Source organism: Cavenderia fasciculata, assembly GCF_000203815.1.
Source record: "Cavenderia fasciculata unplaced genomic scaffold Scf_EU5ZYIE02H8LDV-5, whole genome shotgun sequence".
In the NCBI taxonomy this organism is placed as follows: domain Eukaryota; phylum Evosea; class Eumycetozoa; order Acytosteliales; family Cavenderiaceae; genus Cavenderia; species Cavenderia fasciculata.
The window spans coordinates 997,754-1,015,355 of record NW_004457639.1 but is presented as its reverse complement, the minus strand read 5'-3'; the positions used below and the strand labels follow the sequence as shown (position 1 = coordinate 1,015,355).

Here is a 17,602-nt window from a genome sequence, read left to right as displayed (position 1 = left end):
CGAATCAAATACTTAAATTATGATCCTATTTTTAACATCCACAATTAATTCTAGTATAACAAATCATTTGTGACAATTAAATAATGATCATCCAAGTTTCAGTTGGTTCTGATAATAATGTCTTTGACCACTGACCTCTGACCACTGACATTTCAGTTGTAACTGAATTAATTGTGAAGAGAGCTAAAAATATCATATGAATATATATCCATCCAACTTTAACTTTCAGTTAACAAATAATTTTGAAACATGGATTAACTAATTATTTATTTATTTATTTATTTTAAAATGATTTATTATAAAATAGATAATTATAATATTATCTTTTGGATGGATGGATTGATTGATGTTAATTTAATTTAATAGAACATATTTTGTTGATGAAGATGATGGTTTTGGATGGAATAATAATTTTTCAAGATTGATACATGGTTTTTCAATTGTAAGATGTACAATAAATGCACAGGTAAAGGCAAATACAATGTTGGAAATGATAGAGGCGGCATCGTTTACAGTTTTGTAGTGGAAGAGTGTGACACGACTAAATGCAATGGATGAAATGACAATTGGGTGGATGAGGTAGGTAGAGTAGGTGAGTTTGGAGAGGTTTTTAAAGATGGGACGTTCAAGTAACCAAGCAACCAGTCCTCCACGACCGGCAAAGGCAGTGAGGAGAAAGAGACCGGCACCTAGTACAAACCCAGTATGGCCACACGCATTAAAGAGTGCATTTTGTAGTGTACTCCATCCATCACCTACAAATGCATTGTAAGGGATAAACGTAAAGAATGTGGTGGTACCAAGTGCAACGACGTAGAATGTGTATCGAACAACTGGCCATGTCTTGATGGCGTGGATGATTGGGTTGGTTGATTGACGTGTTTGGTCAAAGATCATGGCCATGGCAATACCGACGGCATAGGGACCGACGCGTGTCCAAGGTTTTTGGTAAATATCGGTGGTAAAGTTAAAGGGTGCGCCCGACTGCTTGGTAAACTCGAAAAATGTGACAAGGTTGTATTTTAGAGTGATCCAAAGATTGGTGGTGAACGTGATGGCGAGTAACAGCAGAACAAACAGTACGCCGAGCTTGGTGGACCGCTTGTACAGCAGTATGGCAAGTGGCGCCACAAAGATGTAGTAGAGCATGTCATCTCCTAAAAACCACCCCCACGCAAAACACTCGTTGGTCAGTGTATTGGAATGCAGCGAGTTGATGTACAGTAGATTCGTCCACCAATAGTCATCACATCCCGCCACAACACTTTGCTTGAACCCAAACCAAAAAGGTCCCGTTCCAAACTGTGGAGACAGTTTCCAAAGAACAAACAAGAGGAAAAAGTAGAGTGGCGATAATCGGATGTACCGATGCACCACATACTTTATCCAAAACTTGTATTTACCAAGAGTCGTGGTAGTGGTGTACGTTGGTTTGTCAAGTTGCTGTAGCAAAGTGTAAAAGACAAGGAACCCAGACAACATAAAGAATACGTCGACCGCAAACTCTGCAGATGTTACAAGAACAAATGGAAGGCTTGACATGACCTTGGTCGTAATCGTCTGCATATTGTCGTATCCAAACTCCATGTTAAACAACAGGTTGTGTCCTAGTACCACCCAACAAGTACTGAAAAAGCGTACACCGTCCAACACATCAAAGTGTTTCTTGTCTGAAGACGACCCAACAAAACTATTGTAATTTTGGATCAATGAAAATGACAATAATACTTTTTGTATCGTAGTAGCTTGATTCATCTCTTCTTGGTAATTAATTGGCGTACTTTTGTAGTCTTTACTCTTATCATTTACCAAAAGATTCCATTCTTCATTTGTATTGTATTCATCTTCATATCTTTTGGCAATTGATATACGTGTGAATAATAGGTATTCAATCAATGTGCCAGCCACTACAAACAATGCAATCACCAAACATAGAATAATCATAATGATCGGTCCGGCAGTCATGGGTGGTCTATCGGTCAGATGGTCACCCGAATAACAATGGACCGTGAATACAGATCCAATACCAGCTTCGACCAAATAGGTAGTCATACCAGTCTTGTTCATCACCATCTCTAGTGCCGTGCCAACATCACTCTCAGAGCATGAACAAGGCAGACACAACCCAGCCAACGTCACTACTCTAGGTGTTGATATTGCACAATACTGTGATACATTGCTTGGTAAACTCAAACAATTATCATAATTTCCTAAATCCCAAAATCCTTTTCCACTTGCTTCCAATACTATAGTTCAAACAAATAAATAAATTAATTAATACATATCATTCATTCATTCTCTTTAATATCTATTGAATTGAAACATACTTTCAAATGAACTAGGATACTTTAATTTTGTTAGATTATATAAATCATTTGAACATTGTATTGAAATTGAATCTGATGATGTTGATGAATCAGATGATGTTGTTGATAATAATGGATCAGCTAATAAATCCAAGATGTGTATCTTTTTTGATGAGTGGTGACTACTACTACTAATGTTAAACAAAGATTGTTGAATATCATATCGTATTGATACATGTTGTTGAATACGAGCTTGGGTTGTTGTTATTGCAAAAGACAGAAAGCATGCTAAAACTAAAGCAATGACTGATGTAGTATTACTATTACTATTTCTATTTATATGATTATTTATACCCATCCTCTAACTTGTATAAGTAGTATACATTATTAAAGTGAAGAATAATCTCCTTCCTTGCTATCTATCATACTTATTAAGTACTGATCATGTGATCAAGATACTTTACAATCTAGTATTATCTCTTTGGATATTTGCATTGTGAGAAAAAATTGAAAATACATCAACCTTGCACAACATTTTTAATGTTGTTTAATTCGGACTTTGAAGATTTCGGGTACCCGTTATATTTATCTAGAATATCTATGTAAACTTTATTATTCTTGTGCACAATGAGAAGAATAAATATATATTTATTGTTTATTTTTTGGCAGAGAATACAAGGATTCTTTTTTGAATGTTTCCATCAGCCTTCCATTCCAATATTTGAGTTTGGGCAGCATTTTGTTGACGGAGGGACATTTGAAGTTCTTTAGAGTCGTATGATTGGACTTTGACATCTTTGAAACCGAGTGTGGTGAGGAGTGCAGTGAGAGATACATCCGAGTGAAGGTATCTTGGAGATGAGCTCGTGTTTGGAATCCAAACTTGTTCAACCTCTGAACCGACACATGTACCGAAATAGGTGCCTCCAGACTTGAGGAATCCGTATACACGTCGGAGTAATCCCTCTACATCTTGTTTGGTGAGTACATGTAGTACAAGACCGGTCCACACATAGTCTCTTGTGTTGTTGAGATCCGATGCAAACGATTGGTCACTGATAGTATTACCAAAACGTGACTCTACACCTAGAGTATCGGCATCTTTGTAGAGCTTGGTACCAAATTGCCAGTAGTCTGGAACAACGTCGATAGCTACAATGTTGGAGGGTGGCACACCATCTCTGACAAGTTGACGTGTATCAGTGGCAAAGCAACATCCAAGGTCCAAGAATTGGAGTGATGATTTGGCAGACGACTGAGCAATCTCTTTCTCATAGATATAGTGACGATGAATCTTTGGATAGAGGAATGACAAACTTTTGATACACCTATAGGCATGAGCAGTGGTAATGCAGTCACTCCATACTTTAAACACGTGTTGTCTTAATGCATCCTTATCACTCTCCTTTAAATAATCTGATATAAATTTCAAATCACGGTCTTCAATCATATCACTTGTTTGTGGTAGATTGAATTCATCTTGTGATGATTGTTGTTGTTGTTGTTGTAAAGTTGATGTCATTATTATTATTAATATTATTATTAATATTATTTATAGATAGATATATATAAATACAAAAGTAAATGAAAGAGCTGAAGAGAGAAGAACATGTTCTTATATTCTTGTTATGATAATGTAATATCCAAAATTAACATAAGCATCAGATTCAGGTTATTGCGAAGGTGCCGCCTTTGCAAAATTCGACATGCGCAATCCTTTACATGTCCCGATTAGGCAAGTCAGGTGTGTGTACGCCCGATTTCTTTTTCTTTGCTACTTTTCAAGCCATCATCATGATCGACATCGAATGAATCATCAATCTCGAGCTTGTTGCTGAACTATCTGTTTGTTGTTGAACTTTACTTTAACCATGTTGAATACAGATAAATACAAACATATATCATATATATATATATTAACTTGTAAAAAAAAAGAAATAATAAAGAAAAGAAGAAGCTGTTCTCTTTTATCAATTATTGTGACTTCATCATCTTTTTTTTTAATTATTTTTTTTTATTTTTCTTTTTGGGAAGAATTAAAGAGAGAGAGATGACAGAGATTATTAGTAATAGAAATAATATAATAATATATCAAGTTGTTAGGAATAGATTGTTGTGGAGACAGATATTTGATCATGTACATTGGATAAACAAGATAATCTATCAGACCGATAGTGATTTTAGAAATGTGTCAAAGATAAAGAGGTACGGTGACATGACGGTTGTCTGTGACATGCTCAAGAACAGACACTATGGATTGTTAAGAGAAAAGATTCAACGTGGAGAGAAACTAGTGTTTACAAGAACTGGTACACTTGATCTGATTGCTGCGTGCAAAGATCGTGATACTATCATGTTGATGTTACGTGCATATGACAACGACGACCAAGTATCGATAGCTGGCAAGAGTACAAGAACAGACACTTTTTGGGATTTGGTAATTCGTGCATTATCTGCAGATAACTTGGTTGGTTTGGAGTGTCTACAAGAACACTATCAAATGGATGATAGTGTTGTCCCACCAAAAGATTTAATGTTTTGTCCAAGGTCTGTTGAAGCTGCAAATTATCTCAAACGACAATTCAGTGGTATCAAACAACTACAACTACCTCTTGATGATTTGGCTACTGTCGCAGACCTAGATGATAGCTTTGTTGCCGATAGATATCTGGATTCGAAATTATTCAATCTATCTAAAGTCGATGTGGTCGTGTTGGTTGACAAGTTGGGTCTGGCTACAATCGAAAAGGTGTACAAACTTATTGGATGGGGTAGTATCGCTGCCAAGATGTATATACTCCAATTGTCCAAATTAGAGGACAAGACAACCATAACTAGATTAATGGTGGAGAAGGTCATGTTGGTGTGTCGAATGACAAACATGTGTGATGTCAAAGTGACAATGGATAGTGTTGACAAGTCGATGCAGTATTTACATGTTGCTGGGTTGGTACACAGTCATCCATTATACAACTATATATTGTTTGCCAAAACTTTGGTTGCTATGGGAGTGCACACCACAATGCATGTCGAGCCTGGAGAGATGATACGTGCATGTGCCAAACATCGTGATATACCACACGCGATAATGTTTCGATTGGCAAAAGAGACAACCGATGGTAAACGTTGGTTCCGACTATTCTGTGCCCATGGGTCGAGAGAGCAGGTCGAGTGGTTCTTGGACAACACTGGGTCCGACGAGAAAAAGGATCTTGATACAATCGACTTTATTGCATCACTAGAGGTTGCACATGTATTGGTCGAGCGATTCACAAACAACAACAACAATAATAATAATAATAATAATAATAACAAGTACATGCCATCAGAACAGACTATTAGAGATTGTATTACCGATGGACAGATAGACATTTTAAATTATTTTGTAGACTGTTCATTGGTTAAAAAGGAACATTTGGGACCTGGATACCACACCATTCTCAAGTCGGGAAATATCAGTATACTCCAACTATTCATTCCCGATCGAGACACGTTCCTTGTTCATTGCAAGAGACCGACCTATATGGAATACCCAATTGCTACACTACGGTATCTATTCGAGTTGGCACCACATGAGATGGCGGTCAATACAGCAGCCAAAAACTTTAAATGGTTGCTTTACCCGGTCGTTGTCAAGGTGGCTGTCGAACCCATCTTTTCGTCGATGCTCAGTGTATTGGACGACAGCTGTAAAAAGAACTTCCTCTTTATGTTTGTACAGGCTGCCATCTCTGTAGTGTCACCCGACAATGTCGCGCGACTATGCGCGCAGTTTAAACATTTATGGCATACCGAAGAGTTGTTTGTATTGACATTATCGTCACTACTACGAGGTAACCGAGCAATCATTGCACAGATCATGCCACTTTACTTGGACAAGTTTGCTAAAGGGTCATTTACTCTTGGATTAGACAGTTACTTTGCCGATATTATAGGTCTATTCTGTGATATTGGCCTATGTGGAGACATTGAAATGTTTGACCTGGTCTATAATTGTCCAATGTTTAACGGACCTGGAAGAGTACATATAACCATTGCACAAGCATTGCTCTCTGGAAACATAAAATTGGTCAATCATATTCGTAGCACTTATCCAAACTCGTTTGACACACCACGCGACATTTGTCGTGTTGCCAAGGATATGGAGCATGCCTCCTACCCCGTTCCCATTCAAACCAGTCAATACCTTGAAGAAGAAAATAGCAAATCCAATTACACCATATTCTTTAAACCAACTCCTAACACACCAACCCCATATCCCAAGAGATCAACATATCGTTTTGGTGAATTAATCAAACAAGAAATGGATTTTGTACTTTTAGATGAACTTGCTCCATAATAGTTTAAAAAAGTTAAATAATAATAATATGTAATAATAATATGTAATATTTTTTACAAAGAAATATATAGTATATTTCTAAAAACATATAAAACAAACAAACAACTTCCATTGTTATAGTTGTAATGTGATAGAGTTAATTAGAACGATTAAAAAAAAAAAAAAAAAAAAAAAAAACAATCTATTAAATCAAATTAAATTTGTTTGATGTACATTGCAACAATTATGAAATTGGTTGGGTTGGAATGAATAATAATAATAATAATAATAATAATAATAATAATAATAATAATAATAATAATTCAATGAACATTGACGAGAAAGAGCGAGAGATTATTCATAGAGAGAAACGAGCAAGATGATCTAATCTGATGGAAAAAATAATAATATTAATATTAATATTATTTTGGAATGTTTTTGGAGTCCAAATGGATTGGATTTCATGATTCACAAAACTATAAATAAGAAGATTAAATTCATTTATTATTCATCAAATCAAATCATCCAACCTAAACAACCAAACCAAAACAAAAACTAATTATCTAAAATAATGAGACTTTTAATTTTACTCTTTGCTTTGTTAGCTGTTACTGTCAGCACTGCCACTCCATTCAAATGTGGACCAAAGATGTGTGGACCAGGTCAAACTTGTGAGTTTGATTGTGTTACCAATCAATACCAATGTGTTTGTATGTAAAACTTTAACAATTAAAAATTAATAATAATATTTAAATTAATCTTTTTTTTTTAATCTTTTTTCTAGACAAATGTGATTATGTAACAGTTACCCAAAAGGTTGTAAGTTCATGGGCTGATAACAATGGTCAAATTCCATACGTCCAACTTGAAGTCACTGTCACCAACCACGGTCCCAGAGTTGTAAAGGATGTGTTAATGGGAACCTCTGGAATGAATCTCAAAGACGGTAACGCCATCTGGTCAGTTGATAGAATCGGTTCTGATTTGTCACTCCCATCATATGTCTCTCAATTGGCTGTTGGTCAATCTCACAAGTTTGGTTACATTAACAAGGGAACTCAAGCCGCTTATATCTACGTAAAGAATGTTCAATTAGTATAAATTTAGGACTGAATATTCCTTTATCTTCTTTCCCCCCACCTAATCAATCATATCATGATATAGATAGTTTATTCTCTATACCATCAATAAATAAATAAATAATAAATAACTTAATTGATAATCAATCATATGATATAGTTTATTCTCTATACTTAACATCAATAAATAAATAAATAAATAATATTTAATTTAATTGATCAAAAAATTCACTCACAAAAATGTTACTACATACTTTTTAATTAAAAGACGAGTCAGTCGAGAGAGATCGATAGATCATTCTATATAATATTTTAAAAAGAATGATGAATAGATTATCACAAATCAAATGTTGTAAAAGATTATCATCTTCATCTACTTCTTCTTCATTGTTTCAACAAAATTCTACTACTACAAGATATCATTACAGCAAGACTTCATCATCATCATCAACAGATCAATCAGTAGATCAAGGAGCTAAATCATTTATAGAATCATTAAATGATCATAGAGCAGAAGGAAAAGGAAAAGAACTTAGTATAGCAATTGATAGAAGTGGTTTAGCTAAATTCCCAACTTCAGTTCATAGTATGTACATCATCATCTCTGCGACTAGTCTAGCTAGATTTAGTTAGATTAAATGACATATCATTTATACTAATGGTTTATAAGCACATGAAAAGAAGAAACCAATTACAGAGTTTGAAAAGTACTTGCAATCGATTGCACAGGTTAGAGGTCCATTCCCAGTAGACACGTTGATGAAGGAATGTTTGACCAACCCAAAGTATGGATACTATATGAACAGAGATGTATTTGGTAGAGGAGGTGACTTTATCACTGCACCAGAGATATCTCAATTGTTTGGTGAAATGTTGGGTATCTGGTGTGTTGCTACTTGGGAGTCTATGGGTAAACCATCAAAGTTACAAATCGTTGAATGTGGTCCTGGTAGAGGTACATTAATGCATGATATTTTAAGAGTATGTAAATAGAAAAAGAAAAAGTGAATAGTAGAGAAAAGAGAAGAAAAGGATACATAGACTAATGTATACTTTTATTTATATTTATATTTTAGTCAACAAAAGTATTTAAAGATTTCTATCAATCAATTGAAGTTCATATGGTAGAAGTTAGTACACATTTGAAAAGTATGCAAAAGACAAGACTACTTTACTATAGAGACGACAAACCAGAGGCATCACAAGGAAAGTCACCAGAAGGTATCAATATTACTTGGCATCAATCGATTGACACGGTTCCAAACGGACCGACACTCTACATTGGTCAAGAGTTTCTCGATGCTCTTCCCATCAACGTATTCCAATTCACAAAGGCAAAGGGATGGTGTGAGGTGATGGTAGACGAAGATATTTCAAAGGATGGACCACACCACCTAAGATTTGTTCTGTCCAATGGACCAACTGCCATGACCAAGGCCGTTCAATATCTCTTGCCAGAGTTTGGTGTCGAGGGGTACACGGTCGAACTTGGTGTTGCCGGGTTAGGCATTTCACAAAAGATTGCACTTCGTATTGCCGAGCATTCAGGTGCCGCCTTGTTTATCGATTATGGCAAGGACAAAATACTCAACAACTCACTACAAGCCATTCGTAATCACAAGTTTGTAGATATTCTCGATAAACCAGGATCTGCAGATTTAAGTACTTGGGTTGATTTTTCTGCTATTCGTAAATGTATTAAGCATCTAAGTATGTAATTATTAATAATAATTAAGTAATTAAATAATTAAATAATTAATTTTTAATTTCATTTATTTTTAGAAAAAGATGTAACATCGGTTGGACCAGTTGATCAAGGAATATTTTTAAAAGAGATGGGAGCAGAACATAGATTACAAAGATTGGTTGGCAAGATTGATGAAAAATCAAAGATTGAAGAGTTGGCCAAATCCTATCACAAATTGGTCAGTCCTGATGAAATGGGTACAACCTACAAGGTCATTACCATTTTAGATAAGAAATTGGAACCAGTAGGATTTGCAACAGCCAAATCTTATGATGATGAAGAATTAATGTTGGGTTAATTATAACAATTATAAATCAGAAAATAATAAGATATTTTGTCTTTTTTTTTTATTATTTTATAAGTTTTAAAGGAATGAAACCAGTTGATGTTGCCAAATCGATAAAATCATCATATTCTTGTTGAGTATAACGACGGACAATTGTGTTGCTTTCGTCATTTAAGGTGTAATAATATTTATCCAAACATTGATTCCATATTTTAAAATATGTTATAACCAAAGGTGGTGGATCCATTTTTTGATCCTTTCCATATTCTTGATAGAGTCGATACAATCTTTCAAGATGATTAAAGAATGTTTGATCGTACTTTAAAAACATAGGGTGTGAGGAATGGTGGTCCAACCAACCTTCAAGGTTTGAATCCAAATAGAATCGTTCCCAAAGTGGTATTAATTGTAGGTCTGTCAAATCTTTTGCATGGTAGAGAATATCTGGTTGGTATTCAACTGGTATGAGATTTAAAATTTGATCTGCCAATTCTTGATAGTCGACTTGTTGGTCAATTGGCATGTTAATATCACTATCCTCCAGTGCTTGTTGTTGTGACGGTTTCTTGATCAAGTGGAGGGATAATTGAATTAAAATATCGATTGATTGTTCCATTTTGTTACCCATTGCAATAATCGCCATGTTCAAGTGTAAGATAAATTCTTTTGCAAATCGATAGTAACCGGCACCGACCATTAAACAAAGGATCGTGACACGATCATATGGATTGATACTATCGAATTTGATCGGGGCGCCATAGATGAACTGAAACATATGTCTACATAGTCTCATGCTTGAATTGTCAATGGCTTGGAGACTAAATCGACAATATTGGTTGATAATCTTTTTGAGAAGTGATGGAATGAGGACGCGCTCGATATTATGTTTGGGTACATATAAAATGGGTTCATCTATTCTGTCCCTCTGTTTGAATTCCGATTTTAAAAAAGGTGATTGTGCAAGTGCCTTTTCAACGATTGATATGAATTGATCACGTCCAGGGTAATCTTGCTCTGTGTACCTTTCAACCGATTCGAATGGGAATCCACACTTTTTTGGAAATCCTTCAGCATGTGCCACCAGTCTCTCCAACAAATCATTGTCACCACCATACTTGTCAATGATGAATCCAACAGAGCCTGCAAAATCAATGTGACATTTTTGAGCAAACTTTGATTTGAGAAGGTAGTCTAGTTCTGCATACTCTTTTCCTTTTGGTGCTTGTAAGAGTGTTGATTGTACGAGATTTGATGGGTGATATGAACCAGAATTGATGACGTGTGCTGACAAGAGATCGATATAATGACGTGAGCAAAATATTGGATTAAAAAACACGGTGGCAATGCAGTCGATTCGAATTGTACTATCCTTTTGCACACAATCTAGTATAAACGAGACTGCTTCTTGGCATCCAGATTCCAGTGACTTTGCAAAATTCCAACGTGAGACATGTACTTTGAAATCGGCAGGTGTCGATACTTGTGGCGATGTAATGTATCGTAGATAGTCAATATCTGTTCCATTGTTAATCTTGTGCGTCAATCCTTCTTGGTCGACATAGTCGTATTTCCAACAGAATTTGATGCCGTAGAATTTGAGAGCTCTCATTCTCTCATAATCTTGTGTCTTTTTGGAAGAGTATGGTGAAAAGAGAAGTGCATCAAGAGGTCTTTTCCATTTCTTGGCTTTTCCATCATTAATGATATGCATGATTACTTTGATACGGTCTTGCACCAATGCTTGCAAGATAATCTCCATTCTACTCCTTTTATCCATCTTCTTGTTGACAATTTTCACAACATTGTATAGTTCGATCAATTCGATATCTGTCTTTTTGTTGATTAAATCAAAGAGTGTTGGTATACCTTTGGCTTTTGTTGTTGGGTACATTGTAAATAGATTCTTGAGGTCTGAAAGATTGTATCTCTTGAACCAATTTCTAATTACATCAACATCACCAATCACAATGATTGCAGTCTTTGCCATCCGATGTATTAATATATCCGATTCAATCAATATATTATCATCTGACAATAACTTGAATATCTTTAAACCAAGACAATGTATCTTTTCATTAGTTGATTCTTTAGCGTAATCAAAGTAGATTGTAATGGGTGTCGATTTAAATTCATCCATTTCATTCTTGATTCTATTTAATAGGTATTCCAATACTTGATGATTATTATAATGAATTGCTGTTGACATTATTCTAGTTAGTTTCTTTTAGAAATAAAATAAGTTAACTTATTGTTAATAATACTAATATCTAATATTTTAAAATGAATACTATTATTATCTAATACATACATCAGCATGATCATTTCTATATACACCATTAGATGATGCAAACATCAAACTCCAAAGTAAATCTATATGTTTAAAGAATAGATCATTCAAACCATATTGAATGTATTGTATAGGTAAAAAGAGAGATGATAATCTAACAACTTTAATATTCAACTGTTTGTGAATAGAACTAACATGATTGAATATCAGTTTTCTAAGATACGTTTGATTCAATATTCTTGAGAATAAAGATTGATTTGATAGTAGTCGTCTTTTAATCTTTTTATTATCTCTATCATAGTTGTTTACATCTTCCATTATATCTATCTAATATATCTCTATCCTATCTGTTTATATCTTTGTATTAATATGAATGATAGTGAACTGCTTGTGTGCAATGAAAACTTCTCTAATTTTCAAAAATGAAATTTCCTTTTTTGGTTTGCATTTATTTTGAAATAAGTTTTGAAGGTATGAAACCCAATGGAGTTACCCAATCCATAAAATCATCATATTCTTTTTTAGTATACCGATTTACAATTGTGTTGGTGTTATTATCATCATCATCAAAGTTGTAATAATAATTATCTAAACATTGATTCCATATTTTAAAATATTTAAAAACCAAAGGAGGTGCATCCATTTTTTCATCGATTCCATATTCTTGTTGATAGAGTCGATACAATCTTTCAAGATGATTAAAGAATGTTTGATCGTATTGGAAAAACATAGGGTGTGAGGAATGGTCCAACCAATCTTCAAGGTTTGAATCCAAATAGAATCGTTCCCAAAGTGGTATAAATTGCTCGTCTGTCAAATCCTTTGCATAAAAGAGAATATCTGGTTGGTATTCAAGTGGCATGAGATCTAAAATTTGATCGGCTAATTCTTGATAGTCCACTTGTTGGTCAATATGTTCAATTTCCATTGCGTAACTTATATCATCCTCCTCCATTATTGTTTCCTTTACTTGTTGTTGTGACTGTTTCTTCTTGATCAAGTGAAGAGATATTTGATATAAAATACCATATATTTGTTGCACTTGATCATTATTGTCATCATCGATAGTCACCAAGTCCAAGTATTCAACTATAAATTCTTGTGCCTGTCGATGGTACCCTCCACCGACCAATAAACAAAGAATAGTGACACGATCATATGTATTGACACTATCGACTTTAATCTTGGCACCATAGATGATCCTGAACATTTGTCTATAGATATACATGTTTGTATTGTCAAGTACTTCTAGACAAAAGTTTGAACCGTTTGATATTTTTTTGAGAAGTGATGGAATGAGGATACGCTTGATATTCTTTTTACGTACATATAAAATGGGTTCTTCTTGTCTGGTAGTCTCTTTGAATTGAGATTGTGTAAATGGAACTTGTGCAAGTACCTTTTCAATGATTGATATGAATTGATTACGTTGTGGGTAATCTTCTATTGTGTACTTGTCAATCGACCCGAATGGGAATCGACAGTGCCAAGGGAATTTTCGAGCATGTTCTATTAACCTCTCCAACATATCATTGTCACCTCGATACTTGTCAATGATGAATCCAACAGATTCTGCAATATTGATGTGACATTTTTCACCAAACTTTGAATTGAGTACATAGTCTAGTTCTGCATACTCTTTTCCTTTTGGTGCTTGTAAGAGTGTTGATTGGATGATATTGGATGTGATAATAAAGTTACCACGGACGTGTGCTGACAAGAGATCGATATAATGACGCGTACAAAATACTCGGTGTACCAAATAGACGGTATGGAAGTCGAGTTGAGAGATACCCTCCTTTGGAACACTCTCCAATAAAAATGATACTACTTGTTCGCATCCAGATTTCAGTGACCCTGAAAAATTCCAACGTGATACACATACTTTGAAATCGGCAGGTGTCGATACTTGTGGTGATGATATGTATCGTAGATATTCGATATCTGTTCCATCTGCTATCTTTTCCAACAATCTTTCTTGGTCATCATCATAATCGTATTTAAAATTGAATTTGTGGTCGTAGAATATAATAGCTTTCATTCTCTCGTACTTTTTACTTGAGGATGGTGAGTTTGAGAAGAAGAGTGGAGCAAGAGCTCTTTTCCATTTCTTATCTTTTCCATCATTAATGATATGTTCGATTACTTTGATACGGTCTTGAACCAATGCTTGCATTATCATCTCCATTCTACTTCTTTTATTCATCTTCTTGTTGACAGTCGAAACAACATTGTATAGTTCGATCAATTCGGTATCTGTCTTTTTGTTGAATAAATCTTTTAGTTTTGGTATACCATTCACTTTTGAAGGATACATTGTAAATAGATTCTTGAGGTTTGAAAGATTATATCTATTGAACCAATTTCTAATTACATCTACATCACCAATCACAATGATTGCAGTCTTTGCCATCCGATGTATTAATATATCCGATTCAATCAATATATTATCATCTGACAATAACTTGAATATCCTTAAACTAAGACAACGTATCTTTTTAGATTCTGATACACGATCAAATTTAATTGTAATGGTTGTTGATTGAAATGGTCCAATCTCGTTCTTGATTCTATTTAATAGGTATTCCAATACTTGATGATTATTATAATGAATTGCCGATGTCATTAAATTATATAGTTTCTTTAAGATGAAATAAGAGATGTGAATTGTTAATATATACGTATTAATAGATATTTTGAATTAACTATTAGTTGATCTAATACATACATCAGCATGATCATTTCTATATACACCATTAGATGATGCAAACATCAAACTCCAAAGTAAATCGATATGTTTAAAGAATAGATCATTCAAACCATATTGAATATACTGTAGAGGTATAAATGTAGATGTTATTCTCGTAGTTTTAATACCCAACTGTTTGTGAATAGAACTAACATGATTGAATATTAAACTTCTAAGATACGTTTGATTCAGTATTCTTGAGAATAATTGATTTGACATTCCTAGTCGTTGACTCTTTTTATCTTCTCTATCATTGTTTACATCTTCCATTATCTATCTAATATATTATATGTATATCTATTTCTATCTATCTACAATATGTGAGAATAAATAATGCAAGTTCACACCTCCACTTGGTCGTTCAAAAAAAAATTATTTTTTATTTATTTTATTTTACAAGTTTGTTTGGAACAAAAGCAACAGAAGTAGCCAATTTAATAAATTTGTTATATTCTTGTTGAGTATAACGACTTACAAATGCGTTGGTATCATTATTGTTGTAGTAATAACTATCCAAACATTGACTCCATATTTCAATATATTCTATGGTCAATGGAGGTGGATCATTTGCATCGAGTTGAAGAGGAGGAGGTCCTTCAACTACTTTGTAAATGTTTGAATGGTTTTGATAGAATCGATATAATCTTTCTAAATGATTAAAGAACTTTTGATCGTACTTTAAAAGCTTGAGATGTTTAGATGGTTCGTACAACCAATTTTTAAGGTTGGTACCCAAATATAAAGGACCACTCCAAAGTGCCATCAATTGATTATCTGTCAAATCTGTTGCATAGTAAAGAATATGGGATTGGTATTGCGATGGTAATAGATCCAAAATTACATTTGCTATGCTTTGATGGCTATGATCATCGCCTGACTTGATAGTATCGTTGTCACTACCCTCGATAACCTCTACTTGTGACTGTTGGAGATCTTTGTTGATTAAATCAAAGTATAATTTAAATAGAATATTCATTGACTTTTTCAAGTATTTCGGTGTCATGAGATTGGTGTTTATCGATGAAGTGTTGATGAATTGCCTTGCAAATTGATAGTGGCCGGCACGGACCACCAAACAAAGGATTTTGATCAGATCGTAGGTGCGAGGAGTGCACATATCAAGCACCTTTTTGTAGAGTTTAATATCGGTAGACATGGCAGCACTAAAGAGGAAGTAGTAGTAGTAACGAAACCCCACGGTCGAAATCTTTTCTAATAGTGCTGGATCGAGTATCCATATGTTTTTTCTTTCAAAACGGAAAATGGGTTGACCATAATAATTCAAATCTATCTTGTCGAGTATTCTTTTTACTGCAGATATGAATTGATCACGTCCTTGGTAATCGTGTTGTGTGTACTTGTGAACCGACTCCAATCGGAAATGACACTTTCCTGTAAATTGTTTGGCATAGGTGACCAGTCTCTCGATCAAACGATCAGTATCGATGCCACCCATCTCGACAACCGCTGCAACCGACTCTCCTAAATCGAGGTAGAGATCATTACAAAACTTGGAGTTGAGGACATAATCTAGGTGGGAGTGTAGTTCTGACGATATCAGTGGTACCATAGCTAACATAATTAATGTGCAGAGACAAGAGTTCGATATAATGACGTGAGCAAAGGACTGGAGGAAACTTTTTGGTTTGTCTGATATTGATTTTAATAGTACTGTCCAGACGTCGTGCATAGTCCAAGAACAAAGAACAATGAGACAGCCTCTTCTGCACACTCAGATCCCAGTGACCGAGATAGTATATCTTTACTCAATATCTGTTCCATCACTGATCTTTTCCATCAATCGTTGGTCGTCAAGTCCTTGAATAAAGTCGTCATACCCATCCGAATACAATAATATGATCCTGTGTACTTCTTTCTTTCTTTCATTGTCTTTTATCTGTTTAGTTGTGGTCGCATGATTCGTTGAAAAGAGTTGTGGAGAATATTCGGTGATGTTTTCGGGACGGTAAGAGGTTTTGTTTTCAAATGCTCGATGATTTTGAGACGGTCTTGGAGAAACGCTGATAAAACAATATCGTATTGATTCCATCCATTTTTGTTAACCACCATCCTCTTGTTGACAGTAGCCACAACATTTCACAGTTCAATCTGTCTTTTTCTTGAATAAATCTTTGATTGCTGGTACCTTTTCATCATTGCGAAATAGATAATCGAGGTTTGAAAGATTGTATCTCTTGAACAAGTTTCTTATCCCATCGACATCACCAATCAACGATACAGCAGTCTTTGCCATTCTATGTAATAAATGGTTTGAATCTATGAATACATTATCATCAACCAACAGATTATATACTTTTAAAGATAGATACTCGATTCGGTATTCAGAACCAGTGTACACGATCGTAACCATAGTTTGAAATGGTCCGATCTCATTCTTGATTCTATTTAATAGGTATTCCAATACTTGATGATTATTATAGTCAATTGTTGTTGCTATCATTTTGGGAAGAATCTTTTAGAAAGAATAAATAAATATTAAATTGCAAAAATAACTTTAACAATATCGTTACTTACATCATTGTTTGCTCTATATATGCCATCAGACGATGAAAACATCATTCCCCAAAGTTTATCTATTTGTTTTTAAAGAATAGATCACTAACATGATTGAATATCAGTCTTCTAAGATAAGATTGATTCAATATAGCTTTGAATGACGACGACGATGATGATGCAACTGCATATGATTCTTCATGATCATTAGAGAGACCAACTTTAGTCTTTTTCTTTTCTCTATCATTAACATCTTCCATTATCTATCCTAGAATTACCTCTTTTTTTCAAACCATTAATCGCTAAAGGTGGTGTG

General features: G+C 34.4%; 9 protein-coding genes across 9 annotated transcripts; 4 read left to right on the top strand and 5 right to left on the bottom strand.

The window, feature by feature from the left end:
• Window positions 1-354: 354 nt before the first annotated feature.
• Window positions 355-2,841, bottom strand: DFA_10223 (uncharacterized protein; the record flags this gene model as incomplete). Its single annotated transcript, XM_004354079.1, has 4 exons — window positions 355-987; window positions 1,729-2,246; window positions 2,328-2,638; window positions 2,771-2,841. 4 exons carry the CDS (start codon window positions 2,839-2,841, stop codon window positions 355-357), a joined length of 1,533 nt encoding a protein of 510 aa, XP_004354131.1.
• Window positions 2,842-2,961: 120 nt separating this feature from the next.
• On the bottom strand, window positions 2,962-3,828 carry DFA_10222 (uncharacterized protein; the record flags this gene model as incomplete). Its single annotated transcript, XM_004354078.1, has 1 exon — window positions 2,962-3,828. The coding sequence occupies one exon, from the start codon at window positions 3,826-3,828 to the stop codon at window positions 2,962-2,964; it is 867 nt and encodes a 288-aa protein (XP_004354130.1).
• A 528-nt stretch (window positions 3,829-4,356) lies between these two features.
• On the top strand, window positions 4,357-5,144 carry DFA_10221 (uncharacterized protein; the record flags this gene model as incomplete). The annotated part of the gene is made up of 2 exons (XM_004354077.1): window positions 4,357-5,096; window positions 5,123-5,144. 2 exons carry the CDS (start codon window positions 4,357-4,359, stop codon window positions 5,142-5,144), a joined length of 762 nt encoding a protein of 253 aa, XP_004354129.1.
• Window positions 5,145-5,328: 184 nt separating this feature from the next.
• On the top strand, window positions 5,329-6,645 carry DFA_10220 (uncharacterized protein; the record flags this gene model as incomplete). Its single annotated transcript, XM_004354076.1, has 1 exon — window positions 5,329-6,645. The coding sequence occupies one exon, from the start codon at window positions 5,329-5,331 to the stop codon at window positions 6,643-6,645; it is 1,317 nt and encodes a 438-aa protein (XP_004354128.1).
• Window positions 6,646-7,195: 550 nt separating this feature from the next.
• DFA_10219 (uncharacterized protein) lies at window positions 7,196-7,725 on the top strand (the record flags this gene model as incomplete). Its single annotated transcript, XM_004354075.1, has 2 exons — window positions 7,196-7,334; window positions 7,409-7,725. The coding sequence occupies 2 exons, from the start codon at window positions 7,196-7,198 to the stop codon at window positions 7,723-7,725; spliced, it is 456 nt and encodes a 151-aa protein (XP_004354127.1).
• Window positions 7,726-8,024: 299 nt separating this feature from the next.
• midA (DUF185 family protein) lies at window positions 8,025-9,748 on the top strand (the record flags this gene model as incomplete). The annotated part of the gene is made up of 4 exons (XM_004354074.1): window positions 8,025-8,289; window positions 8,374-8,684; window positions 8,780-9,413; window positions 9,486-9,748. The coding sequence occupies 4 exons, from the start codon at window positions 8,025-8,027 to the stop codon at window positions 9,746-9,748; spliced, it is 1,473 nt and encodes a 490-aa protein (XP_004354126.1).
• Window positions 9,749-9,800: 52 nt separating this feature from the next.
• Window positions 9,801-12,341, bottom strand: DFA_10217 (uncharacterized protein; the record flags this gene model as incomplete). The annotated part of the gene is made up of 2 exons (XM_004354073.1): window positions 9,801-11,957; window positions 12,045-12,341. 2 exons carry the CDS (start codon window positions 12,339-12,341, stop codon window positions 9,801-9,803), a joined length of 2,454 nt encoding a protein of 817 aa, XP_004354125.1.
• A 130-nt stretch (window positions 12,342-12,471) lies between these two features.
• On the bottom strand, window positions 12,472-16,462 carry DFA_10216 (uncharacterized protein; the record flags this gene model as incomplete). The annotated part of the gene is made up of 4 exons (XM_004354072.1): window positions 12,472-13,833; window positions 13,909-14,664; window positions 14,752-15,045; window positions 15,170-16,462. 4 exons carry the CDS (start codon window positions 16,460-16,462, stop codon window positions 12,472-12,474), a joined length of 3,705 nt encoding a protein of 1,234 aa, XP_004354124.1.
• Window positions 16,463-16,876: 414 nt separating this feature from the next.
• On the bottom strand, window positions 16,877-17,546 carry DFA_10215 (uncharacterized protein; the record flags this gene model as incomplete). Its single annotated transcript, XM_004354071.1, has 3 exons — window positions 16,877-17,245; window positions 17,308-17,366; window positions 17,393-17,546. The coding sequence occupies 3 exons, from the start codon at window positions 17,544-17,546 to the stop codon at window positions 16,877-16,879; spliced, it is 582 nt and encodes a 193-aa protein (XP_004354123.1).
• Between the last annotated feature and the right edge of the window lie 56 nt (window positions 17,547-17,602).